The following is a 27,682-nucleotide window of genomic DNA, read 5'->3' as shown; positions in this document are numbered from 1 at the left end:
CCTGGAAAGAAGGGCGGGAATTGTTTGGGATCTCTGGAAAGAAGGGCAGGAATCGTTTGGGATCCCTGGAAGGGCAGGAATTGTTTGGGATCCCTGGAAGGGCAGGAATTGTTTGGGATCCAGGACCCCTCTCCCATGTGGCCAGGCAGTGGCAATTCCAGGACTGGAAAATCCCAGTCAGGATTTTCCCAGCTCTTCCTGGGCCCATTCCCAGCGATCCCAGTGAGCCCAGCAGGACACCAGGTCTCCCTTGGCCCTGTCATTCCTGGCCGGTTTTCCCAGGAAAAGCTCGGGAATGGCCTCACCTGGGCACACACCGAGCCAGGTGCTTCCCAAAAAACCCTTTTCCCAAAGGATCCCGGGTTTTCTGGATGGGGACGTGGGACTGAGGAGGAGGCAGCAGCTTCCCAGCCATCCCCGGGCTTGGGAAAACTGGGAAAGTTGGGAAAGGGAGGGAATTTAACCTGGATTCTGCCAGGGAAAAGTGCCAGGCCCAGGGAAACAATCCAATCCCAGGGGAAAATTCCAATCCCAGGGAGAAATTTCAATTCCAGGGAAAAGCTCCAATCCAATCTGAAAATCCACCCAAAAAATCCCCCCAAAAATTCCCAAAAATCCTTTCCAGGTCTCCCCATCCTGCTGCCCTTTTCCCAGGGTTCTCCCAGCTGGACTCCCTCTGGGATTTCCCTCTGAATTTCTGTCATCTCTGGAATTTCTGTTCTCTCTGGAATTGCTGCTCCCAGCGCTGGAATTTGGGCAAGGCTGCAGATTTATAATCCCAAACTGATGTGAAGAAGGGTGGGAAATCTGGGAATTCTGTTCCTGAAGGAAAAGGAGGGAAGGAGACTCTGCTCTGACCCTCTTGGGAATGCTCAGAAATCCAAGGAATTCTCAGAAATTCAAGGAAAACACCACGGCAGGGAAAAAAAAAAAAACTTGCAATATTTTTCTAGCTCCCTTGGAAGCTTTTCCAACCTTTTTTTCCCCTGCTATTGGAATGAGACTCTTTGGGTTGTGATTCCTAAAAGATTCCATGGATTCCTTGGGAAAGAAAAGTGGAAATTTTTTGATTTCGTGAGCAAAAAAGTGGATTTAAGGAGGGAAAATGACTCTGCAAAATGGAATTTGGGGAATTATTCCATCGTGGAATTTTTTCCAGCCTTTCCCAGACAGGGCCTTAAAATTATTGGGAACTAATGAGAGATGGAAAAAAAAAAGGGAAAATCCCAGGGGTCGCCATCTGGAGCACTCCATTTGTGGGATAACAGGGCAGAGAGAGGGGGAAAAATGGGAATAAATCAAATCCAGGATTTGGGAAAGGGAGGGAGGAGAATTTGGGATGGGATTGGGGCATGGCTGCGAAGGGATCCAAAGGGGTTTCCTGTCTATCCCAGGCCACAGGGCAGGAGGATCCCGGTGGTTTTCCCTGTTTATCCTGATTTTTCTCCTTCCCAAGTGCATTTTCCCGACTGGAATTTTGGGGTTCTCCCACTGTTTTTCCTCATCCCTCGGGGTGGGATCGCAAAGTTTCTTTGTGGGGTCCCTTTAGGGGATGGATCCTGCTGGGAAAATTCCACGGAATTCCCGAGGAGATTCCATGTGAAAAGTGGGGCTGATCCCAGATTTCTTGAGGGAATGGGCCCAGCTGGGGGAATTTTTGGGGTCCAGGGATGCCCTTTAAGATTTCTCATGAGGAATTTCTGAGGGATATTTCAGAGGGTCCCTGTGGCGGTGTCCATGTCCATCCTGGGGATCCTTTCCCGAGGGATGATCCCTGCTGGGAATGGGGATTCCAGGAGTCCCTTCCCAGATTCCTCCATCCTTGGGAATGCCCTTCCTGGTGGGATATTCCTGGGGGTCCCTGTGGGAATGTCCGTGGCGGGAGTGGGAATTCACTCCTGGACTTTTCCCAGGGAATGCCCTTCCTGAGGGGACATTCCAGAGGGTCCCTGTGGGAGTGTCCCTGTCCATTCGGGGTGTCCCATCCCAGATTTCTCCTGAGGAATGGTCCCTGTTTCGGGACAATCCCTGTTGGGAGGGTTTGTGGAATCTGGTGAGAATGTCCATAGGGAGAGGGGGAATTCACTCCTGGACTTTTCCCGGGGAATGCCCTTCCTGAGGGGACATTCCAGAGGGTCCCTGTGGGAGTGTCCCTGTCCATCCCGGGTGTCCCGTCCCAGATTTCCCCATCCCTCGGGAGCTCCGCTTTCTCCCCGCTGGCTTTGCCAGTCCCAGGGCCCCCTCGGGGGCTCCGGGATGCCTCTCCCGGCTCTGTCCCGCCGCTCCGCTCACCCCTCGCTTCCCCCCGCAGGGCCCCGGGCGGGCGCTGAGCGCGGCCCCGGCGCGGTGCGGAGCCGGTGCCGGTGCCGGTGCGGGAGCGGAGCGGGCGCGGGCCGCCCGCCGCGGCGCACGGAGCATGCCTCTGAGCCCCGCGGGCAGCAAGCATGAGAGCCCCGAGTCGCCGCCGCCGGAGCCGCCGCCGGAGCGCCAGCCCCGCGTCAGCAGCAGCAGCGGGGAGCCGAGCCCCGGCCTGCGGGAGGAGCCGCGCCTGGAGCCGGCCCGGGGCCACGGCGGGCCCCGCTCGCCCAAGCTGGCGGCCCCGGCGCGCATGGAGGAGCCCGCGCCCGGCGCCATCGTGGTGCGCATCGGCATCCCCGACCTGCAGCAGACGGTGAGTGCCGAACGGGGGCACCGGGCAGGAGGGAGGGAGGGAGAGAGGGAGCCCCGAGCGGCCGCCGCCGCGCCGGGACCGCCCTGAGCCGGGATGCGCAGCGGGAGCCGCACCGAGCCGGGAGGGATGCGCACCGGGAGCGCGCCGAGCCGGGAAGGGCAGCGGGAGCCGCACCGGGAGCGCGCCGAGCCGGGAAGGGCAGCGGGAGCCGCACCGGGAGCGCCACCGCGAGCCGCCCGCGCCGGGATGCGCAGCCCAGAGCGGCCCCGATCCGCACCCAGAGCAGCCGCCACCCGCACTCACACACCGGGCCCGCTCCGCGCCGGGACCCGCACACGGACCGGCCCCAAACCTCGCTCAGACCGGCCCCGTTCTGTACCCGGGCCGGCTCCAAACCTCGCTCAGACCGGCCCCAATTCGCACCAGGACCGGTCCCGACCCTCTCTCAGACGGGTCCCGATCTGCGCCCCGATCCGCACCCGGTTCGGCGCCGCTCCAGCGCTGGCGGCAACCCGCATCCCGTCCCGCATCCCGTCCCGCATCCCGCCCGCTCCCGGCCCCGCTCCCGGCCCCGCCGCCGCCCCGGCAGCACCGGCAAACTTCTCCCCGCCCCGGGCCCGGCAGGACGGGTCCCATTGCCCGAGTCCCCGGTGTCCCCACCCCGGTGTCCCCCCGCTCCCGCTGCCATCCCGGGGTGCTGCGGTGCGGCCGCGCCGCGGGGCCGCTCCCCGCCCCAGGGATCCGCACTCACCGGGAAGGGGACCGGGATTGGCACCGGGACCAGGCTGGGATCGGGCAGCAGGGGCGGCTCCATCACTAGCCTGGAACGGGGAGTAGCTCTGGGACTGAGATTGGGACTGGGACTGAGATTGGGATCGGCTCCAGGGCCAGGCTGTGGGGCTGCGGTGCTGGTGTGTGATGGTCACTCGTGTCCAGGGTGCTCTGCTGGGCTGGACAGTGATGGTGTGGTGGACACTGGAATGGTGTGGTGGACACTGGAATGGTGTGGGGTGATGGACTCTGGAATGGTGTGGGGGTGATGGACTCTGGAATGGTGTGGGGTGATGGACACTGGAATGGTGTGGGGTGATGGACTCTGGAATGGTGTGGATGTGATGGACACTGGAATGGTGTGGATGTGATGGACACTGGAATGGTGTGGGGTGATGGACACTGGAATGGTGTGGATGTTATGGACACTGGAATGGTGTGGGGGTGATGGACTCTGGAATGGTGTGGGGGTGATGGACTCTGGAATGGTGTGGGGGTGATGGACTCTGGAATGGTGTGGGGGTGATGGACTCTGGAATGGTGTGGGGTGATGGGCGCTGGAATGGTGTGGGGGTGATGGACACTGGAATGGTGTGGGGTGATGGACACTGGAATGGTGTGGGGGCGATGGACACTGGAATGGTGTGGATGTTATGGACACTGGAATGGTGTGGATTTTATGGACACTGGAATGGTGTGGGGTGATGGACTCTGGAATGGTGTGGGGGTGATGGACTCTGGAATGGTGTGGGGTGATGGACACTGGAATGGTGTGGGGTGATGGACTCTGGAATGGTGTGGATGTGATGGACACTGGAATGGTGTGGGGGTGATGGACACTGGAATTGTGTGGGGTGATGGACTGTGGAATGGTGTGGGGGTGATGGACACTGGAATGGTGTGGATTTTATGGACACTGGAATGGTGTGGGGTGATGGACTCTGGAATGGTGTGGGGGTGATGGACACTGGGATGGTGTGGGGGTGATGGACGCTGGAATGGGGGGGACATGTGCCAGTGCCATTGGTGGGATGTGCCAGAGTGACCCCAGAGGGACCCCGAAGTCCAGGAGTGACCCCAGGGGTAACCCAGGAGTGACCCAGGCATTACCCCTGAAGTGACCATAAGAGTGACCCAGGAGGGCACAGCACTCCAGGAACCTGGAATTCCCTGGAACTGGGGTATTTGTAGGGAATGAGAGGCAGGAAAAGCTGGAGGGCTGCGGCAATGGGGTAATTAACAGCTCTCATTAGGGGAGTGGGCAGCTGCAGATGACAAGGGTGAGGTGACAAGGCTGAGGTGACAGACCTGGGGTGAGCAGAGGGCACCAAGGTGGGTTGGAGCCTCTTGGAGAGGAAAAATTCTCTTTTGGGGCCTGGCGTGGGGTTCCCACGGGGACAGCAGGGTGGCGGCACTGGAGACACAGGGTTGGCAGAGACCAGTGACACTGGGGACATTGAGCCTGTGTCTCGTGGCACTGGGGACACGGAGCTGTCAGAGGCTGGTGACACTAGGGACACTGAGCCTTTGGTCAGTGGCACTGGGGGCTCGTGGGCTGTGTCTGGTGGCACTGGGAACACTGAGCTGGCAGAAGCCAGGTGTCACTGGGGACATCAAGTCTGTGGTTAGTGGCACTGGGGACCCCGACCTGGGAGTGTCTGGTGGCACTGGTGACACTGAGCTCTCAGAGGCCAGTGACACTGGGGACGTGGAGCCTGTGGTCAGTGACAATGGGTACTCATGGGCTGTGTCTGGTGGCACTGGGGACACCAAGCTGGCAGAGACCAGTGACGCTGGGGACGTCAAGTTTGTGGTCAGTGGCACTGGGGACACCAAGCAGGTAGTGACTGGTAGCACTGGGGACACGGAGATGGCAGAGGTCAGTGGCACTGGGGACATCAAGCTTGTGTCTGGTGGCTCTGGGGACACCAAGCTCTCAAAGGCCAGTGACACTGGGGACACTGAGTCTGGGGTCAGTGGCACTGGGGACACCAATCCTGTGTCTGGTGGCTCTGGGGACACCGAGCTGGCCAAGAGCCATCACAGAGGTGCGCCTGGAGCTCCGGATCCACGGCCAATGTTCCACCAGCTCTTCCATAAAAACTCTGCTGGAGATGGGAATTCTTTGGGATCACCAGCATGGGAATTCTTTGGGGTCACTGGGATGGAATTCTCTCAATCATCAGTTTGGGAATTCTTTGGGATCACTGGGAAAGGAATTCTTTGGGATCATCAGTTTTCCAGCCCCAAGTCCGGCTCCATCCCAGCATTCCCGAGGTCAGGACTGCCATAAAGCTCAGGTTATGGAATTCCCATCTTTGTTCTGGGAGGCTCCAGGTGGGGGTTGAAAGTCCCGGGAAGTTTTCCTGCCCTCCTGGAATTTGCTCATCCCAAATCCCTGGAATTCCGTGGAAGTGCTGGAATTCCCACGTGCAAATCTCCCCCCAGTTTTCCTGGGAATGAAGGGCCTTTTCCGTCGGCACATCCCGGTTTTTATCACCTGCACCCAAGCCAGGGAAGAGAGCTTAAATTCCCCACACCTGGAAAATCCTGGGAAAGCTCCTGGTGGGTGGTGGAGCTGCTCCAGGGAGCTGCAATTCCCAAAACCTCTGGAACTGCTCCCAACCCTCGGCATTCCAGAGCTCCAGAAAATTTGGGACAATGCCCTCGGGTCAGTGCTGGGAATGTTGGGATTATTTTGTGCAGGGCCAAGAGTTGGACTTGGAGATCCTGGGGAGGGTTTTCCAGCTTGGAATGTTCTGGAATTCCATGGGAATGGGGAAGATTTTCAGGGAATGAGGCTGTGGGAAATGAAGAATTTTTGAGGTCTTTCCTCCTCTTTTCTCCTTCCCTTCCCTTCCCAAGTGTCCTGTGGGGTGATGGGATCCCAATCCCGGTTCTCCCACTCGGATTGTGGATGGAGGAGGTTGGACCTTCCTGAGGTGTCCAGGGGGTCTGGAATGTCCTGGAATGTCCTGGGGTGTCCAGGTGGGAGGTTGGGAATGCCCCGACGTGTCTGAGCAGGTCTGGAATGTTCTGAGGTGTCCAGGGGTTCTGGAATACCCTGCAATTGTCTGAGCAGAGGGTCTGGAATGTCCTGAGGTGTCCAGGGGTTCTGGACCATCCTGGGATGTCCTAGCAGGTCTGGAATGTCGTGGAATGTCCTGGGGTGTCCAAGCAGAGGGTCTGGAATGTTCTGGGGTGTCCAGGTGGGACATCTGGACTTTCCTGGGATGTCCAGGCAGGTCTAGAATGTCCTGGAGTGTCCAGAAGGTTGGGAAGCCGGGGACGTCCCCACTGATCCCAGTGCAGGATTCCAGGGAATCCATGGAATGTCCCATTGACCCCATTATGAGATTCCAGGCAATCCATGGGATGTCCTACTGATCCCAGTGCGGCATTCCAGGAATCCAGCTGTGATCCAGGATCCGGGCTCAGCCTGGAGCTCCAGGTGTTTCCCATCCTGGAGCTTTTCCATAGGGCCGGGAACTGATTTCCTTGGGCACCCTGAGCTCCAGAGATTCCCAAACCTGTGATTTTTTTGGAATTTGAGAACCTGGATCACTCCCCGAGCTGGGAATGTGATCCTGGCAAAAGGAGGGTGCAGGAATCCCTGAGGATCCTTTGGAGCTTCCCTGTCCCATCCCGGAGCTGTGGATCCTTCGGGAAGAGCCGTTCCTGCCTCCAGCTGCTCCGTGGGAAGGGTGGTGGAGACCCGGGATAAAATTATCCCAACCTCCCACGGGGTCCGCGAGCTCGGAGCCGGATTTTAAGGAGACAGGAACACGCCCGAGCTGGGGTTGGTTCCTCTGGAACGATTTATGGATTCTGAGCCGTTAAATCCCACGGAAAACCCATTCCTGAAATTTGGCGGGAGTGCTTTGGGAGCAGCCTCCTTCTTTGGTAGGAAAAAGTGGCAAATCCAGGAAAAATCCTGGGAATGTGCCGAGTTTTCCTCTCTGTCAGCAGTGCTGGAATCCTGGAGGTGCTGGAGCAAACCTTGGGATCATCCCATGGGAATGGGCTCTGTGGGGGCTGGCACTGGCTGTGATTGCAGAGGTTTTCCATTTGTTTTTCCTCTGGAAGCAGGGGAAAACTCATTCCAAGAAACCACAGGTTCAGCACATCCCAGGAAAACTGGAATGTGGAGAGATGGGAGGCTCCTGCAGCCTTGGGAAGCTGCTGGCATTCCCAGGGCTGGAATTTATGGGAACAGCTGGGAAAGATCAGGGATGTGCAGCCAGGGGGGAATTTTCCAAAAGTTTTCCTTCCCCATTTTGTGCTGGGAGTTCTTCCTTTTCCCTTCAAAATCATGGAAAAATTGGAATCCAAATAAAATCCTAGCTGGATTTATCTGGGAGCAGCTCCCGGCATTGGATGGACCAGGAGTGTCCAGGTGGAATTCCAGAGGTTTTTCCTGATGTTTTCCAGGATGCGTTGGGAGCTCCCAGCCCTGATCCCTCAATCCTTGGAATTCCCACATTTTTTCCCTTCCAAGGTGGTTTTTAGCCGAGAGCCTCCCAGTTTTCCTCTGGCTTTGCTGAGGAGATTCCTCGGTCTTCCAAGGCTGGGTGGGAATGGGAATTCTGCCTGGGAATTCCTTTGGGATGTGGAAGAGGAGGCTCCTGCCCATCCCATGTGGCCAATTCCTGGGAAGGAAAGGGAGAACATGGAAAAGGGAGGGATGAGAGTGGAGATCCCACAGGAATGTGGATTCCAAGGGATGGGAACACCTGGAAAAGTGAGGGATGAGAGTGGGAATGTGGATTCCAAGGGAAGAGAGAACATGGAAAAGTGTGGGATGAGGGATCGCTCCCCTTCGCACCAATTCCCTGCCTCCATCCCAAAGCTTTTCCATTCCCTGTTTTCCCAGTACTTAGATCCCGAAATTCCCCTCTCCATTCTCCACTCTCCAGCCATGGGAACACCGTAAAAAGAGGGAAAATCAGGAGAATTTGATTCCTGCAAGGGGAAAATCAGGATGTAGGGAATGGCCCTTGGGAATGGCCCCAAACCTTTGATCCTTCCCTGCTTTCGCACTGCGGCAAAAACCCTGGGATGTCGAGAATTCCAATGGAATTTTCCCCCGTTTTAGGGCAGAATCAAAGCGCTTCCAAACAGGCCAGGAGCTGCTTTTTGCTTGGAGCTTCCCATTGTTTTTCCATGGAAATGCGGCTCCTTTCAGATCCGCCGGATCGTGCTCCATGAATGGAGCAGCTGCTCCGCTTTTTTTCCCTCTTCCCCATTTCCATTTTCCCCGTCCCCGTTCTTGCAGGTGCTGCCTGCGGATTTTTCCAGGCTTTTTGTGGCTTTTTTGGGGGGTTTTTTTGGGAGCTGTTTTCCCTTGGTGGCCATTGGAGCATCCGGAGGGAGGATCCGGATGGAGCTGAGTGAGAGTGTCCCAAAAACCGGTGGGAATCAAATGAGTGATTCCCAAAAATCCCCTGGAAGGATTTAGGTGCTTTAACCATAAATCCTGAAATCCCTGAGCTTGGAAAAGAATTCCAGGATCAAATCCAAGCTGGGCCTGATCCCAATCACGGAGCTCTGAGAGCCCCATCCAGGAATTCCTTGGATTCCTCCATGGATGGCCATCCCAGCTTTTCCAGCCCCATCCCAGTTTTTCCAGACCCTTCCCAGCTTTTCCAGCCCCATCCTGGCTTTTCCAGGCCCCTCCGGGTTTTTCCAATCCATGATCCAGAGGAAACATTGGAAAGCTGCAGTTCCACCACATTTAAGTGGCTTTTTCCACCCCAAATTTGAACAATTCCATGGAAATAAATCCCATTTATCCCAAACAATTGCCCTGGCACATTCCAGACAATGACGAGCAGCAGAACCTCCCAAAATATTCCAGCACAACCCCAAATCCCGGGAATTGCCCCGGGGGCAAAGTCACCCTCTGTGAGCTCAATCAAACAAAGTGGATTGATCGGAATCTGAGCAATTCCCGATTTTATCTGGGAGAAATCCGCCGGCAGCAAAATCCGCCCGCAAATAACCGGAGCTGCTGCGTGTTCCCAATCCGCGGCTTTTTCCAAGGAAAATCCGACTCAGATCAAGCCGTGACCAGCACATTTGCAATTTAATAAATTTGGAAGATTTTACGACCAAAATTCCCTTTTTTTCTCCTCCCAAGCGGATTTGCTGGAACAGGATGCATCCATTGAGGCAATTTTCATGGAAAACGTCAATCCCATCTTTTCATTTTCCAGCCATTTTTTTCGGGAAGAGCACATTCCGTGCTTAATAAAGAGGAATTCTGAGTCATTTGAGGCGAGGAAAAATTGGCATGAAAAGAAAATTAGTTGAGCACTTGGAAATATTCCTAAAAAAAAAAATCAGGAATAACGGCTCTGAATTCCATCTGCTGGATTCCTTGGGAATGTGGGAGCAACCAAAGAGCTCCAGCAGGAGAAAAAGGAAGAGGAGGAAAAAAGGGATTTTTTTTTCCCCCAGGATTCCTTAAATTGAGGCTTTCTTGTGGCCAGTAAAATCTTGGAGTTGGGGGTTGTCAAATTCTGGGAATTGCCCAAAACATTGGGAATGGGGAAGGAAAAGGAACTCTTGGAAGGGTTCACAGCTTCCATTGGGAAGGGAAGGGAAGGGAAGGGAAGGGAAGGGAAGGGAAGGGAAGGGAAGGGAAGGGAAGGGAAGGGAAGGGAAGGGAAGGGAAGAAATTCTTGCCTGGATTCCCGTTGAGGATCCACAAGGGAGTGCCCTGGAGGAGCTGGAAAATCCCACAGATCCTGCTGGGAATCCCAAGAACTCCAGGATTCCCTCATTCCCTTGGCATGCAGATGGGATCTCTAGAAGAGAGTGGGAATGATAACATTTAAGGAATGCCGTGGGATTGGATCTGGAAACCCCATGGATACAAAAGGGAGAAGAAAAGGCTGGAATTCCCTGTCCATGGTCAGTTTGTCCCGGCAGGAAATAGTGGAAAAGGGGCTGGAATTAATGAGGGAATTCAGGAATGTCTGGGATCCAGAGCACAAAAGAAGCAGCAGGAGAAAGTTTTGCACATTCCATGGGGAAGTTCTGGATCCTCGGGATAAGGAGGGGATGGAGTGGGGCCAGGGAAAGGAATGGAGCTGGGAAGGGGCTGGAAAGCTCTGGAGGAATTTGGGAAAACTCTGGAGGGGTTTGGGATTTGGGCTGGAAAACAGGAAAACACCGGAGGGATTTGGGAAAGATCTGGAAAACTCCAGAGGGATTTGGAAAGGGGCTGGAAACCTCCAGAGGGTTTTGGGATTTTGGCTGGAAAACTCCAGCTGGATTTGGGGTTTGGGCTCAGCCTGGAGCAGAGACGACTCCGGGGCTCCTTCGGGACAGGCTCTGGCTCATCCCGGGGTTCTCAGGGAAGCTTCTGGAAGCCCTGGGCCACCCTGGGGCTCCCTCATTCCCGAGGGATTTCCCTTTGCTTCCCAGATTTCCATCAGGCCTGGGCTGGGCTTGGGGTTGGGCCGATTTCCCGGCTTTGGCTTCTCCTCTTCCAAACGGAACTTTCTTTTTTTTTTTATTTCTTTGCTTAATCCCAGATCCTATCCCACCTCATTCCCACATTTTATATTGTTCCAGCTTTTCCAGTTTTTTTCCATGCTGATATCCATGAAAATTTTAAGTAATTAATTCAAATCACCCCAAAAAAGGATTAATTAACCCTCATGCATTCCCACACTCCAGGAATTTTGCTTTTCCATGGAAAAATTCCTTCAGCTGGGCTGTTAAAACTCATTTTTCGGGATGATCCCGGTTGGAATCAAACATTCCGCAGCCGCCTTTGTCCGGGATCTTCAATTATCCTGACATTCACAGGTCACTGATTAATTAATTAATTATGGTTGATTAATTAACCAGTCAAATCCTCCCTCCTATTCCCATTGGGGATCGATAGAAATTCCGGCTTTTTTTTTTTTATCCTGGTTTTTTACGGAATGAGGGAAGCCTGGTGCGAGGAACAGGAGAAGGAATGAGCTCGTCCTTGGGAATGGTGGAATTTTTTTTTCCCTGGAAAATTATTTCTGGGAGGTTTTATTGAGAATTTGGGAAAATTTGGGTGGGAAAAGTCCTTAAAGAACCTCAGATTCCAATGGGAACCTGGGAACGCTTTTCCAAGCTCATCCAACCCTGCCTGGAATTTGATAAGAATTCCCTAAAAATTTCAAAAATGAGGAATTATTATCCAAGCCCACTTCTATTAATTAGCAATAAATAAATAAATAAATAAATATTAACTGATTAATAATTTATTAATTAATCCTTTATTAATTAAAGTTTCCTGCCCAATTTCTCCTTTTCCCTCCCTTCCCATTAAATCCCCTTTGGAATTTCGTCGGATTCAAATCCCGATTTGATTTTGCATAAAAAAAAATCCTGTCATTTATTATTCAGCTTTCCCATGGTTAATTCCCATTTTTCCAGCAAAAAGTTGGAATTTTTATCCACACCATTTTCAACCCGCATTTTTCCAGATTTTTTTTTGCATGGATGCATCACATCCTTGGTTTTTTCTTGGCTGGTTCAGAGTTTTCCGACATTTTTTTGGTGCTGTTTCATCCTAAATAATCAGATCCTTGTTTTTTGTGGGAAGCAGGAGAGAAAATTCCATAGGAATGTGCAGGATTCCAATTCAAGCTGGGAATTAATGGAAGGAAAATCCCAATTTTAACCAGGTAAAACATGGATAGGAGGGAAAATTCCCCCTTTTTTCTCCAGCTCAGAATTCTGTATTTTTCCTGGGAATCTGAGCGTGGAGCTGGAGGTCGGAATTTCCTGGGAACAGCCCCTGGAAGCGTTGGACCAATCCTGGCAGGACTGATCCAGAGGGGAGTGGCTGGATAAGTTTATCAACATTCCCAGGATTTATTTGGCTTGGGATTCAAAGCTCCGGAGCGGACGCTTCCAGAGGATCCATGGAAAACAGGGATTGCCCATCCATGGAAAACAGGGATAGCCCTTCCCTGGAAAACAGGGATACTCCTTCCATGGGATTTTGTCCCCTTGGAGCATCCAGGGGGACACGAAGGGACGACAAGGAAAAGATGGAGCCACCAGTGAGAAAAGTTGGGAATTTTCGCTCCAGGATGGAGCAGTCGGTGAGTGCTGGATTTTCCAAAGAATTCCTGTGGGAATTCCTGATGGGAATTCCCACCAGGATTGGAGGGATGGAGAGGGTGAGGAGGGAGGAATGTTGGCATTCTAAGTGGTGATTCCATAGGGAAAAAGGATTTTTGGGAAGGAGCCGCCTTCGTGACCTAAAGAGCAGTGAACGGATCCGGGATTTTCCATGGAAAACCGGTAAATCCAGGAAAGAATTCCTGGAGAATTTGAACTGTTGGGTTTTCCTGGGAATGTGGTGGCCAAATGGGTTTGGAATGTTGAATAGGATTGGATATAAAGGATGGGAATTCTGAGAAATTCCCGATTTGGAAATTTCAATTTGGATTGAATTAAAAGTTCCAGAGCAGCCAGTTCCAGAGGCTCCTGCTGGAACTGAATTCCAAGAATTTCTGGGAGGGCTGGAACAGCTCCAGGGGGAAGGGAAGGAGCTTGGAATGGGAGAAATTCCCAAGGATGAGTTGTGGATTTTTTTGGGAAAGCACTGAGGAAAGGAGGGAGAACATTCCAAGGTTAAGGTGTTCAAAATTTGGGAAGGAATTCTGGGAAGAAGGAGACGCGAGGGCAAAGATCCAGCAGATCCTGGAATTCCTGAGGGATCAGGAAAGATCCTGGAAAAATGCTGGAAAAGTGAGGCAAGGGTGCTGCTTCCCAAGGGAAAATTCCAGCCTCAATCTGTTGGATCGGGAGCTGCCAGAAATGGACTGGGATGGCTTTTCCAGGGAATTGTGGCGTTTCCTTGAAATTCCTGACGGTTTTCCTTGTGGGGAACCTTTATCCCAGAAAACTGATGGAGCAAATCCCATGGGAAGCGCTGGGTGGGATGGGGGGAGTGAATTCCCTGGAAACATTCCAAGATTTTGGGGACTTTGGGAATATTGGGATGGCCGGGGCTGTCAGTGCTGCAGCAAGTTTGGAATTCTGGGATTTTTGGACGGAGCTTTGAACCGTGAATCACCGGATGGGATTTTGGGCTTGGGTTTTGTGGCATGACACAACATCCAACGCCCTTCCCGATGGATCGACCCATGATTCACTGGAAAATCCCAAATCCTTTGTTTTTCTGGCTCCAGGAACTCCAGGTGCTTCCTGGATCCTCCCTCTCGCCCTTATCCCATTTTTTTGCTGGAAGTGGCTTCTCCAATCATGGAATTAAACTCCAGGAATGGCAGGGCCAGAATTTTCCTCAGGAGATGATCTAAGCCCCCAAATTCCTGCTTTTTTTTTCCCAGCTGGCTCCACAAACTGGTCCCAGTTTGACTTTGGAGGATGGAAAAAAATTCCTATGGATTCCTCCTCTCCTCCAGGATTGCTTTTCCCTGGATATCCAAAAATCCCAACTCCTTCCCAGGATTGTGGTCAGGAATGATGGGAATGGTGACATCCAGCCTGACCCAAGGTGGGATTCCAGGTGGGAATTCCCATGGATATTCCCAATCCTGTGGCTCTGATCCCTTCTCCTGCCAACCCACAGAAATTCAGGAGAATCCTGTGGGATTTTCCACCCTGTGGGAATGGGAATGCTGCTGGGATGGCATGGAAGGAGTATCGGGAAGAAAACCAAGATCCTGGGAGAAATCCAAAGAGAATCCTTGGAAAAAAGCCGGGAAGGTGCCCTGGGCCTGGATTGGGGCTGGAACTGTGGCCTGGCTTTAGGAAGAACGATGTCAGGATCCACGTTGGGATCCATTCCTGGATCCATGTTGGGATCCATTCCCAGATCCATGTCAGGATCCATGCCTGGATCCATTCCCAAACCATGTCAGGATCCATGTTGGAATCCATTTCTGAATCCATGTTGGGATCCATGTTGGAATCCATTCTGGAATCAGTGTTGGGATCCAATTTGGGATCCATACCTGGATCCATTCCTAAATCCATGTTTGGATCCACATCCAGATCCGTGCCCGGAGTGTGACAACTCCTTAGGGACGGACGCGGATCCATCGTCCTTTGTTTGTCCTATGAAAAATATCAGGAAAACTTGGGAGTTCTTAATTTCCCATAGCTCTGCCCCCTCCAAAACCCCCAAACCCCAACTCCTCCCTTTCCCTCCTTTATTCCCCCATTCCCTGGAGAACCTGGAGAACTCCCTTTTTCTCCCCGTTTCCCTTTGGAATTCACAGTGGGAATACCCAATTTTTTGGGGGGCTTTTAATAATTTATCCATAAAAACGTGGGAATTCTTCATTTCTCATAGCTCTGTGCCCCACAAACCCCAACACCCCCTTTTTGCTCCCTTTTCCTCCATTCCCCTGGAGAACTCCTTGGATTCCTGTTTTATCCTTCTCTTTCCCTATGGATTTCCCTTTGAGGTCCACAGTGGGAACACCCAATTTTTAATTATTTTAATTTAAAAAAATCAGGAAAACTTGGGAATTCTGTATTTCCCATAGCTCTGCGCCCCCCCAAATCCCCCAAACCCCAACTCCCCCCTTTTCCTCCCTCATTCCCCCATTCCCTGGAGAACCTGGTGGATTCCCATTTTCTCCCCCGATTTCCCTATGGATTTCCCTTTGGAATTCGCAGTGGGAACACCCAATTTTTTGGAATTTTTAAAATAATTTTTTTCCATAAAACCTCAGGAATCCCTCATTTCCAATAGCACTGCCCTCTCCAAACCCAAACTCCCCCTTTCCCTCCCTCATTCTCCTATCCCCTGGAGAACCTGGTGAATTCCCTTTTTCTCCATGTTTCCCTTTGGAATTCACAGTGGAAACAGCCAAATTTTTTTGGGTCTTTTAATAATTTATCCATAAAAACTTGGGAATTCTCCATTTCCCATAGCTCTGCCCTCTCCAAACCCCAACTCCCTCATTCCCCCATTCCCTGGAGAACCTGGTGGATTCCCGTTTTCTCCTTCTGTTTCCCTATGTATTTCCCTTTGGAATTCACAGTGGGAACATCCAAATTTTTTGGTTTTTAAAAAATAATTTATCCATAAAACCTTGGGAATTCCTAATTTCCTATAGCTCTGCACTCTCCAAACCCCATTGCTCCTTTCCCTCCCTCTTTCCCCAATGTTCCCGATGAACGCCCCGTCCCGTTCCCGGTATTTCCCCGCGCTGACGCGGCGTTCCGTGCCGCCCCCAGAAGTGTCTGCGGCTGAACCCCGACGTGCCGGTGTGGGTGTCCAAGCAGCGCATCCTGTGCACGCTCAACCACAGCCTCAAGGATGTGCTCAACTACGGCCTCTTCCAGCCCGCCTTCAACGGCCGCGCCGGGAAATTCCTGGACGAGGAGCGGCTGCTGCGGGAATACCCCCTGAACCCCGACACGCCCGTGCCCTACCTGGAGGTGACAGCGCGGATGGGGGCTGGGGGCTGGGGGATTTGCTTAATTTAGATTATTTTTATTTTATTTTATTTTATTTTATTTTATTTTAATTTATTTTATTTTATTTTATCTTATTTTATTTTATTTTATTATGCTATGTTATTTTATGCTTTGTTATTTTATTTTGGTTTTTTTCATATTTTATTTTATTTTATTTTATTTTATCTTATTTTATTTTATTTTATTTTATTTTGTTATGCTATGTTATTTTATGCTATGTTATTTTATTTTGTTTTATGTTATTTTATTTTATTTTATTTTATTTAGCTTTATTTTATTTTATTCATTTATTTTGTTTTATTTTATTTTTATTTAATTTCATGTTATTATATTTATTTTATTTTATTCATTTTTTTACTTTTATTTTATTTTGCTTAATTTCATTTTATTTTACATTTCAAAATATTTTATTTTATGCTATATGATTTTATGCTATTTTATTTTGTTTTGTTTTGCTATTTTATTTTGGGGTTTTTTATTTTATTTTGTTTCATTTCATTTTATATTTCAAAATATTTTATTTTGTTTTATTTTATTTGACATGGTTTTATATTGTTTTGATTTATTTTATTTTATTTTATGTTATTTAGCTTTATTTTATTTAGCTTTATTTTATTCATTTATTTTGTTTATCTTAATTTAATTTGATGTTATTATGTTTTATTAATTTATTTTGTTTTGTTTATTTTATTTTTATTTAATTTCATGTTATTATATTTATTTTATTTTATTCATTTTTTTACTTTTATTTTATTTTGCTTAATTTCATTTTATTTTACATTTCAAAACATTTTATTTTATGCGATATGATTTTATGCTATGTTATTTTATTTTGTTTTGTTATTTTATTTTGGGGTTTTTTTATTTTATTTTGTTTCATTTCATTTTACATTTCAAAATATTTTATTTTGTTTTATTTTATTTGACATGGTTTTATATTGTTTTGATTTATTTTGTCTTATTTTATTTTCGGTTTATGTTACTTTACTATTTAAAATATTTTATTTTGTTTTATTTAATTTCATTTTGGTTTATATTGTTCTGCTTTATTTTGTCTTATTTTATTTTTGCTCTAGTTCATTTCACTTTCCTTTGTTTATTTTGTTTTGTTTTATTGTATTATTTTATTTTGGTTTTTTATTTTATTTTGTTTTAATTTAATTTTATGTTATTTTATATTGTTTTACTTTAAATTTTTTATTTTATTTTGTTTTATTTGCATTTAGTTTTGTTTAATTTTCTGTTATTATATATTTTTACATTTTGTTATATATATCTCTTATCTTTGTATGTTTCTTATCTCTTCTCTCTTATCTTTCTCATTTATATTATCTCTTTTCCCTTATCGCATATTTATTTATCTGTTGTCTCTTATCTCTCCTCTTTTATCTCTGTTTATCACATTTTATCTCCATTTATTTGTGATCTTTTATTTTAAGCTTCATATCTTTATATCTTATCTCTTATCTCCATTTAACTATCTCTTATCTTTGTATACCCCTTATCTCTTATCTTTATCTTATATTTTCTTTTATATATTATCTCATATCAAGTTAAATAAATTTACATCAAATCTCTTATCTCTGTTTATCTGTTGTCTCTTTTCTTGGTATGTCTCTTATCTCTTCTCCCTCCTCTTTATCTCAAATTCATTTATCTCTTATATCAACTCTCTTATCTCTGTTTATATCTTATCTTTCCCTCTTATCTCTTATCCATGGTCTTTATCTCATATTCCTCTATCTCTCATCTCCTTTTATCTCTCATCCCTTATCTAATATTATTTTATCTCTTACATTTTATCTCTCCTCTTTTATCTGTGCTTATCTCTTATCTCTTGTCTCCTATCTTTCCCTCTTACATTTGCATGTCTGTTTTCTCTTGTCTTTACTTTTATCTCATATTTATTCATCTCTTATCTCTCATCACTTATCTTTTTATCTCTTAACTCTTATATTTATTTAACTGTTATCTGTTATCTCTTATTTATCTGTTATCTATCAGAAGATATTAATCTCTTATCTCTTATCATCCTCTTACCTCGGCAGTTCCGCTACAAGCGCCGCGTGTATTCGCAGCCCCTGTTGGACGACAAGCAGTTCGCCAAGCTGCACACCAAGGTGAGCCCCAGTCCCTCGCAATTCCCGTGGAATTCCCATGGAAAAACCCCGGGAGACCCCCGGGAAACCCCTCCGGCCTGGAATTCCGGGATGTCCCAAGGAATCCAAACCTGAAATTAAAGCGGCACCAAAACCGGAGTGGGAGTGGTGGTGAGCCCAAAATTCCCATGGAATTCACCTGGAAAATCCTGGGAAATCCCTACGGCCTCGGAATTCCGAGATATCCTAAGGAATCCCAGCGTTCCTGGTGCCAAAACCGGGCATAGGAGCAGTTGGAGAGATTTCCTCCGATTTTATTCCATGGGGTGGGATTGAGCAGGAAGAGTGTTCGTGGGGTGATGAAATCCGGGATCACGGATTTATCTTCCTTCTCCTTTTTCCCTTTTCCTTTGGCGACTTGTCCCAAGCCTGTGGAATTTTGGGAAGGAGCTTTCCCTTTTCTCCCTTTTCCCTCCTTTTTTCCCTCCTTTTTTCCCTCCTTTTTTCCCTCCTTTTTTCCCTCCTTTTTTTCCTCCTTTTTTTTCCTCCGTTTTTTCCTCCTTTTTTCCTCCTTGTTTTCCTCCTTTTTTTTTTCTCTTTTTTTTCTCTTTTTTTTTTTTCCTTTTTTTTCTCTTCTTTTTTCTCTTTTTTCTCTCTTTTTTTTTTTCTCTTTTTTCTCTCTTTTTTCTCTCTTTTTTTCTCTTTTTTTTTTCTCCCTTTTCTCCTTTTTCTCTTTTTTCTTTTTTCTCTTTTATTCTCTTTTTTTCTCTTTTTTGCCCTTTTTCCCCCTTTTTGGCTTTTTTCCCCCCCTTTTTCCCCCTTTTTCCCATTTCCCTTTTCCTTGGGCTGCTGCCTTTCCAGAACCTGTGGGGTTTTGTGGCATTCCTTGGCCTTTTCCAGTCCCTTGGATATTTGGGGATGCCGGGTGGGAGCCAAAGGGCCAATTCCGGCCAATCCATCCTCGTTCCGTGCCCGTTGGAGCGATGCCGGCGCAGCGGGCACGGATCGACCTTCCCTGGGAAAAGCTGGGACTGGAGCAGCTCCCGGGAAAAAAGGCTGGGATTGGAGCTGGATCCAGAGGGAGCGGGAGCAGGGATGGGATCCTGGCTGGCACGGGGACACCGGGACACCCGGAGAGCCTCGGGAACGGTACCGGATCCGGGGAATATCGGGATAACGGGCAGGGGTCATTCCCAGAATGGGGTCATCCAGGGAACGGCTGGAATTCAGCACAGGGATTCCATGGGAACATCAGGATAACGGGCAGGGATCGTTCCTGGAGCTGGGAATGGGGCTGGAATTCAGCACGGAGATTCCCTGAGAATATTGGGATAATGGGCAGGGATCATTCCCGGAATGGGGTCATCCAGGGAATGGCTGGAATTCAGCGCAGAGATTTCTTGGGAATATTGGGATAACGGGCAGGGATCATTCCCTCAGCTGGGAATGGGGCTGGAATTCAGCACGGGGATTCCATGGGAACATCGGGGTAACAGGCAGGGATCATTCCTGGAGCTGAGGATCATTCCCTGAGTCGGGAATGGGGCTGGGATTCAGCACAGAGATTCCCTGGGAATATTGGGATAATGGGCAGGGATCATTCCCGGAATGGGGTCATCCAGGGAACAGCTGGAATTCAGCATGGAGATTCCGTGAGGTTTGGGAGCTGGGGAATTCTGGTTTCAATTCCTATGGAATTCCAGTTTCAGTTTCTGGGAATTTCTCCTTCAAATTCGGGGAATTTCTGCTTCAGATTCTGGGGAATTCTGTTTCAGCTCCTGGGAATTCCTACTTTGGTTTTTGGGGAATTCTGTCTTTGGTTTCTGGGAGTTCCTGCTTTGGTTTTTGGGGAAATTCTGCTTCAGTTTCTGGGAATTTTTTCCTTCAATTTCTGAGAATTCTTGCTTTGGTTTTTTTGAGAATTCCTGCTTCAGTTTTTTGGGAAATCCCTGCTGTGGTTTCTGTGGGTCTCTGCTTCAAATCCTGGGAATTTCTGTTTCGGTTCCTGAGAATTTCGGCTTCAGTTTCTGGGAATTCCTGCCTCAGCTCCTGGAAGGGTGGGGGTTTATCCTTCAATCCTTCAAATCCAGAGAATTCCTGCTTCAGTTTCTAGGAATTCCTGCTCTTCCATGTGTTTAATATTGAGGTTTTCCTTGGAAAAGTAGAGGCGCTGCCTCTGTGTCCCGGGGTGGGGCTTTCCTGGGATTTGTGGCTCTGTCCGGTTCCTCGGGCAGGGAAATGTTGGATTTTCTGGGATTCAAAGGGATGGACAGGATTCCTTGGAAAAGAGAGATTGGGGTGGGATTTTGGGAAGGAATTCCTGGCTGGGCTGGCATTGCCAGAGCAGCTGGGGCTGCCCCTGCATCCCTGGAATATCCAAGGAAAGGTTGGATCAGCCTGGGATGGTGGGATTGGAATGGGATGGGGTTGAAGGTCCCTTCCCACCCAAACCATTCCAGGATTTTGGGATCAAGGAAGCTCAGAATCCGTTCTGAGGGATTTTTATGGAAGCTGGGGATGGAAAAGGGAAGGGAGACCCTTCCTGGAGTCCCTGCCCTTGGAATGGGACAGGATCAGGATGGGATCTGAGGTTCCTTCCCACCCAAACCATTCCAGGATTCCCGGTGCCGTGGCCCTGGAGATTCCCACTGGGAGGAGATGCGCAATTCCAGAGGCTCCGCGTTGTCCTGACGTGGCAGCAAATCCATAATTCCCCGTTTCTGTGGGATCAATGAATCCATTTGCTGCTGCCTGGCAGCGGGAGGCGGATCCATGGATTTGCTTCGGCCTCTCCTGGCTCCAAGGGCACGGCCGGCCTGAATTCCAGCTCTTGGGATTTTCCAGGACTTTTCCCAGATTGCAATAAGCTCCCAAAAAAATCCTCCAATGAAAAGTCTGGAAATCTGAGAATGTGGGAGCTGGGACTTTCCCCCCGGAGCTATTCCTGCCTCTGCAATTCCTGGAATCCGGGAATTTAATAATAGCTTCATCCAGCCAGACCAAAAATAGGAAATATCCCAATGATTTGGGAATTTGAGGTGAATCTTTGGGAATTCTGGCTTGAAGGAACAAAATTCTGATCCCAAAATTTGGGATAGAGGGGAGGCACTGGGAGCCTGGATTCCCATGCGATGATCCGGCAGTTCCAAGGAATCTTCAGCTGCCTCATCCCTGGAATTGTTGGAATAACCTGGGATGGTGGGAGAAGTCCATGCCCTTGGAATGGGATGGGATTTCAGCTCTCATCCCACCCAAACCATTCCAGAATTCCCAGATTCCCTTCCAAACCTTTTCCTCATCCCACTTGGCATTTCCAAGGTTCTTTCCCAACTTTCCAACTGGAAGTCATCCGAATAAACAAGGAAACACAGCATTTCTGGGATTCATTCCTCCTAAAAATGATCATTTTCCCATATGGAATTAAGGTGGGAAATGTTGGAATTGAAATTTTTTCCTTGGATGTAAAATCCGGCTTCACCTTCTCCATTTCCTTGGAGCTTTTCCCAAATTTTCCCCTCAGTTCCTGAGATTTCCACGTGGATTTGTGTCCCATCCTGACAGAATTCCGTCCTGTTATCCCGATTTTCCTTGGATTTTTGAGATGGGGATGTTTCCCCAGTGGCTTTTCCCGGAATTTCAGGATGTTAACGCTGCGGTTTTTCCCAAATCCAGGCAAACCTGAAGAAATTCATGGAATACGTGCAGATGCTGAACTCGGAGAAGGTTTGCCGGCTGCTGGAAAAGGGGCTGGATCCCAACTTCCATGATCCCGACACCGGAGGTCAGTTCCATCTTTACCTCGGGATTCGGGAGTTCTTCCCAGAAGGAATCAGCTCAACATTCCCAATTCCTTCCCAGAATTCCTCCAGGCTTTCCTCTGGAATTTTTCCCGCTCTATCCCAGTTGTTTTTTGGGGTTTTATGGTGCAATTCCTGCTTTTCAGGGGATTTTAGCAATGTGGCATTCCTTAGGAATAGCTCTTCCCAATCCCTTTTGGGGTTCACTGGGATACGATCCCACATTTCTCCTCTTGGAATATTTTCCCTTCCCATTTCCATTTCCTATCCCACCCACTGTTGGATGAATGGATGGGAATCTCTCAGAAATTCCTGGATTGGGATCTTTGGGGGTTTTTGGGAATGTTGGTTGGCTTCCCATGCATTTTCCAGGAAGTCTGGGCTGGATGCTGGAAGAGCAGGGTGGGAATGAGCTGGGAATGAGCCAGCACTTCTCCTTTTGGAATTTTAGGAGTGGATCCTTGGGGATCCCATTAAAATCTCCGCATGGAAAATTGGAAAATCCTGCTTGGAAAGATGGTTTCTTACAGGATTTAATCCCACAAATGCTCTGGGAATAACTGGGAAGAGCCATAAAATCCTCTCAGCTTCCTGGGACACTCTGAGCTGATCCCATGGATTCCAAACTTTGGGAATCTTCATTTCAATGGATTTTGGGAAAGGTTTTAAGCTGTGCCGAGGATTTATTCCCATTTTCCAAGCTCTTCTTGGATGGAAAAATACAGGAAAATCCACCTTGGGGAGCAATTCCAGCCCTGTTTGAGGCTGTTCCCATTTTGCAGTTGCTGGGAAGATATTGAAGATATTCCAGGAAAGATTCCCGGGATTTGAAAGGGATGAAAAAGCCAAAAAAATTCACAGTTGCTACCTGTGGGGACATTGAAAAAGTGGGAATGAAAAAAGCTCCGGATCCGGGATAAGTTTCCGTTGTTCTGGAATGAAAGCCAAACCCCAGGGATGATTTTGCCGGAGAAAAGAGGGAAGAAGAAATCCTTGGATGTTTAACGAGGGATATTTAATGAGGGACAGCGGGAGAGGGAGAGGAGCCCAGGGAAACGTTGGAATTACAAAGGAGGATTCAAAATCCCTGAAATGATGTGGGGGAAAAATTGCTGCGGGAATTGGGAATGGGGGAGGGAAAGGGACGTGGAGCCAGGCTTGGAAAACTGGGAGTGCTCACCTGGAGCAGGGAAGGCTCCAGGGAGAGCTGAGAGCCCCTGGCAGGGCCTGCAGGGGCTCCAGCAGAGCTGCAGAGGGACTGGGGACAAGGCCTGCAGGGACAGCACACAGGGAATGGCTCCCACTGCCAGAGGGCAGCCATGGGTGGCATCTTGGCAATGAGGAATTCCTGCCTGGGCTGGCATTGCCACAGCAGCTGGGGCTGCCCCTGATCCCTGCAGTGCCCAAGGAAAGGTTGGAGCAGCCTGGGGTGGTGGGATTGTCCCTGCCCTTGTAATGGGATGGGAATGATCCCAGGGATAGGGATGAGATGACCTTGGAGTGTCCCTTCTCCAAATCATGGAATTATTGAGTTTGGGAAAGAATTCCAAGGTACCAAGTGCAAGCTGGGCCCAATCCCCACCAGAGCCCTGAGTGCCACCTCCAGGAATTCCTTGGACACCTCCAGGGATGGGCACTCCAAAGCTCCCTGGGCAGCCCCTGCCAAGGCCTGAGCCCCTTTCCAATCTGGATCCCGGGCATTCCTTAATTCCCTCATTAATTCCAGGCCCTTTCTCCATGATTTCCTGCCGGGACAAACTGGCCATGGACACGGAATTCCAGACTTTCCTTCTCCCTTTTGTATCCATAGGGTTTCCAGACCCAATCCTGTAGCATTCCTTAAATTACACAATTCCCACTCTGCTCTGGGAATCCCATCTGCATCCCAAGGGAATGAGGGAATCCTGGAATTCTTGGGATTCCCAGCAGGATCTGTGGGATTCGTAGCAGCAACCCCAGGGAAAGCTGGGAGCATCCAGAGGCTTCTCCTGATTGGAATCCACCCCTTTTCCCAGGATGAGGATTTTTCCATTGGTAGCACCAGATCTGGGAATTCCCAAGGGGCCAAGAAGAACCTATGGTTTCCCAGATTCCATTCCCGAGATATTTTGGCTGCTCTGCTGTTGTTGCCTAATCCTGGAATTTTCCATCCAATTCCCTCTCCCGCTGCTCAGGAGATCCTTAGGAATACCTGGGAGGGAGCAGCTCCCAAATTTGACCCTCATTCCCATTCCAATGGATCCGATCCCAAACCCCGAGGAGATCTCGGTGGGCACTTCCAGCTGGAAGTGAGATCCACATTCCAGTGGATCCCATGGGGAGACATTCCCGTGGATGTGCCGGGCATTCCATGGATGTCCCTCATTCCCAGAGTGCCCGCTGACGGCGGCAGCGCAGCTGGAGCTCAGCGCTGAGATGATCAAGGCGCTCCGGAACGGCGGAGCCCACCTGGACTTCCGCACCCGCGAGGGAATGACGGCGCTGCACAAAGCCGTGAGGTGTCGGAATCACGCGGCCCTGCTGGTCAGTGCCGGGGCTTTCCATCTGCATTCCACCTTTTCCTCTCCCTTTTCCTTTCCCTTTTCCTTTCCCTTTTCCTTTCCCTTTTCCTTTCCATTTTCCTTTCCATTTTCCTTTCCCTTTTCCTTTCCCTTTTCCTTTCCCTTTTCCTTTCCCTTTTCCTTTCCCTTTTCCTTTCCCTTTTCCTTCCCCTTTTCCTTCCCCTTTTCCCCTTTTCCCCTTTTCCCCTTCCCCTCCATCCCTCCTTCCCTCTCTACTTCTCTCCCTCCATCCCCTTTCGCAGATTTTCCTTTTCTCCTCTGCCCCTCCCTCCTTCTGCTCTTTCCCTCCCTTTTCCTCTCCCCTTCCCAGATTTTCCTTCCTTTTTTCCCTCCTTTTTCCCCCCTCCTTTTTCCCCCTCCTTTTATTCCCTCCTTTCCCCCCCCCTTTTTCCCCCCCCCTTTTTCCCCCCTCCTTTTTCCCCCTCCTTTTATTCCCTCCTTTCCCCCCCCCTTTTTCCCCCCCCCTTTTTCCCCCCTCCTTTTCTTCTCTCCTTTCCTCCCTCCCTCCCTCCCTCCCTCCCTCCTTTCCCCCATTTCCCTCCAGCCCTCTCCCCAGCCAATTCCCCACGGACATGAAGTGATTCCCTCATCCCAGCCCTTCCCAAAGGGACCATTCCCCCTTCCCAAGGGACCATCCCCTGCTTCCCTGGGACTGTTCCCCATTCCCAAGGGTGTGTTCCTGTTTCCAAGTGGATGTTCCCGTTCACACGTGACCATTCCCTTTTTTCACGGGAGCATTCCCCATTTCCCGAGGGACCCTTCCCCATTCCCAAGGGACCATTCCCTGTTTCCATGGGACCGCTCTCCATTCCCAAGGGACCGTTCCCTGTTTCCCAAGGGACCATTTCCCATTCCCAAGGGACCGTTTCCCATTCCCAATGGGATGTTCCCATTCCCAAGGGACCATTCCCTGTTTCCCAAGGAGCTGTTCCCCATTTCCAAGGGGATATTCCCTGTTCCCAAGGGACCGTTTCCCATTCCCAAGGGACCGTTCCCATTTCCAAGGGGATGTTCCCTGTTCCCAAGGGACCGTTCCCGTTCCCACGGGGCCGTTCCCTGTTTCCCGGGCAGACGCTGCTGGATCTGGGAGCGTCCCCGGATTACAAGGACAGCCGGGGGCTGACGCCGCTGTACCACAGTGCCATGGTGGGGGGGGACCCCTACTGCTGCGAGCTGCTGCTGCACGACTACGCCCGCCTGGGCTGCGTGGACGAGAACGGCTGGCAGGAGATACACCAGGTGCCACGGGATCCGCGGGGACGGGATCCGACCACGGGAATGTTCTCCCGGTGCTCATGGATGGGGTGGTTCCATCCCTGGGGTTGAGGGCTGAACTATGGGAATGTTCTCCTGGTGCCATGGATGGAGATCTGCCAGGTGCAACAGGATCCACAGGGATGGGATCCGCAGGGACGGGATACGGACACGGGAATGTTCTCCTGGTGCTCATGGATGGGATCATTCCATGCCTGAGGTTTAGGCCTGGGCTGAGTGAATGTTCTCCTGGTGCCCATGGATGGAGATCCATCAGATGTGATAGGATCCACAGGGATGGGATCCGAGGGGATGGGATCCACGAGGGACAGGACACAGCCACCGGAATGTTCCCCTTGTGCTCATGGATGAGATCATTCTATGCCTGAGGTTTTGGGCTGGGCTAAGTGAATGTTCTCCTGGTGCCAATGGATGGAGATCCACCAGGTGTGACGGGACCCACAGGGATGGGATCCAGCCACAGGAGTGTTCTCTTGGTACCCAAGGATGGGGTGGTTCCAACCCTGGGGTTGAGGGCTGGACTGTGGGAATGTTCTCCTGGTGCCCATGGATAAAGATCCACCAGGTGAAAGGAGATCCATGGGAATGGGATCCAGCCACGGCAATGTTCTCCCAGTGCTCCTGGATGGGATCATTCCATGCCTAAGGTGTAGGTTTGGGCTGCTGGAATGTTGTCCTGGTGCCATGGATGGAGATCCGCCAGGCGCAACGGGATCCATGGGGATGGGATCCAGCTGTGGGAATGTTCTCCTGGTGCTCATGGATGGGGTGGTTCCATCCCTAGGATTGAGGGCTGAACTATGGGAATGTTCTCCTGGTGCCACGGATGGAGATCCACCAGGTGTGACAGGATCCACAGGGATGGGATCCGAGGGGATGGGGTCCACAAGGGACAGGATACAGCCATGGGAATGTTCTCCTGGTGCCAATGGATGGAGATTCACCAGTTGTGACAGGATCCATGGGGGTGGGATCCAGCCACAGGAATGTTCTTCTGATACCCATGGATGATGTGATTCCATCCCTGGGTTGGGGTTTGGAGTCTGGGAATGTTCTCCTGGTGCCCATGGATGGAGATCCACCAGGGGTGACGGGATCCATGGGGATAGGATCCAGCCTTGGGGATGTTCTTCTGCTGCCCATGGATGGGATCATTCCATGCCTGAGGTTTAGGGCTGGGCTGAGAGAATGTTCTCCTGGTGCCCATGGATAGAGATCCACCAGGTGTGATGGGATCTATGGGGAGGGCATCCAAAGGGATGAGATCCGGCCATGGGAATGTTCTCCTGGTACTCACAGATGGGGTGGTTCCATCCCTGGGGTTAGGGATTGGATTCTAGGAATGTTCTCCTGGTGCCAATGGATGGAGATCCACCTGGTGGCATGGAATCCACCAGGAGGGACAGGTTCCACAGGGATGGGATTCAACCATGGGAATATTCTTCTGGGGAGAACATGGATGGGGTGTTTCCATTGCTGGGATTGAGGACTGGATTCTGGGAATGTTCTCCCAGTGCCATGGATGGAGATCCACCAGGTGGAACAGGGACCACAGGGATGGGAATGCCATCCTGGTACCCATGGAAGGGATCATTCTATTCCTGGAGTTGAGGGCTGGACTCTGGGAATGCTGTCCATGGGTGGGGTTGTCCCATCTCTGGGATTGATGGCTGCTCTGCCTCCATCCCAGATTTTCTGGCCTCTCCCCGTGTTTGGGACCTTCCCAAAGGATGGCTGGCTCCAAGGAGAACACTTTGGGATCTCGGATCCAAATCCCAGTTGTGCCTATCGCTGTTTTCCACGTGGAACCCCCTTTCTCTAAGGGGACTTGGAGAAACACTTGGATCAGGAGTCAGGAATCCCAAGCTTTGTGCTTCCCAATCCTTTGGGAGAAGGAGGGATGGGATCCCACTGGAATATCTCCCACAACACCCAGCTGGGGATAGGAAATCCAGGGATGTGTCCTGTGATCCCAATTTATGGATCCAACCCTCCCTTCTGCCTCCATCCTCCTTGGCTGATCCCTGAATCCTGGGATGGACATCCAAAGGA

The 27,682-nt window shown here is 50.1% G+C and overlaps 1 protein-coding gene across 1 annotated transcript in view; it reads left to right on the top strand.

The window, feature by feature from the left end:
• The first annotated feature begins 1,737 nt into the window (after nucleotides 1-1,737).
• Nucleotides 1,738-27,682, top strand: part of SHANK3 (SH3 and multiple ankyrin repeat domains 3) — a 128,662-nt gene continuing 102,717 nt past the window's right edge. The window contains exons 1-7 of the mRNA XM_059471730.1: nucleotides 1,738-1,840; nucleotides 2,181-2,671; nucleotides 15,656-15,859; nucleotides 17,947-18,018; nucleotides 21,670-21,778; nucleotides 24,166-24,317; nucleotides 25,427-25,594. Coding sequence (XP_059327713.1) covers nucleotides 1,738-1,840; nucleotides 2,181-2,671; nucleotides 15,656-15,859; nucleotides 17,947-18,018; nucleotides 21,670-21,778; nucleotides 24,166-24,317; nucleotides 25,427-25,594 — 1,299 coding nt within the window. The remainder of the gene's footprint in view (nucleotides 1,841-2,180; nucleotides 2,672-15,655; nucleotides 15,860-17,946; nucleotides 18,019-21,669; nucleotides 21,779-24,165; nucleotides 24,318-25,426; nucleotides 25,595-27,682) is intronic.

The sequence above is a fragment of the Ammospiza nelsoni genome, chromosome 5 (assembly GCF_027579445.1).
Source record: "Ammospiza nelsoni isolate bAmmNel1 chromosome 5, bAmmNel1.pri, whole genome shotgun sequence".
Lineage (NCBI taxonomy): Eukaryota > Metazoa > Chordata > Aves > Passeriformes > Passerellidae > Ammospiza > Ammospiza nelsoni.
This window is presented reverse-complemented; position numbering and strand designations above follow the sequence as displayed.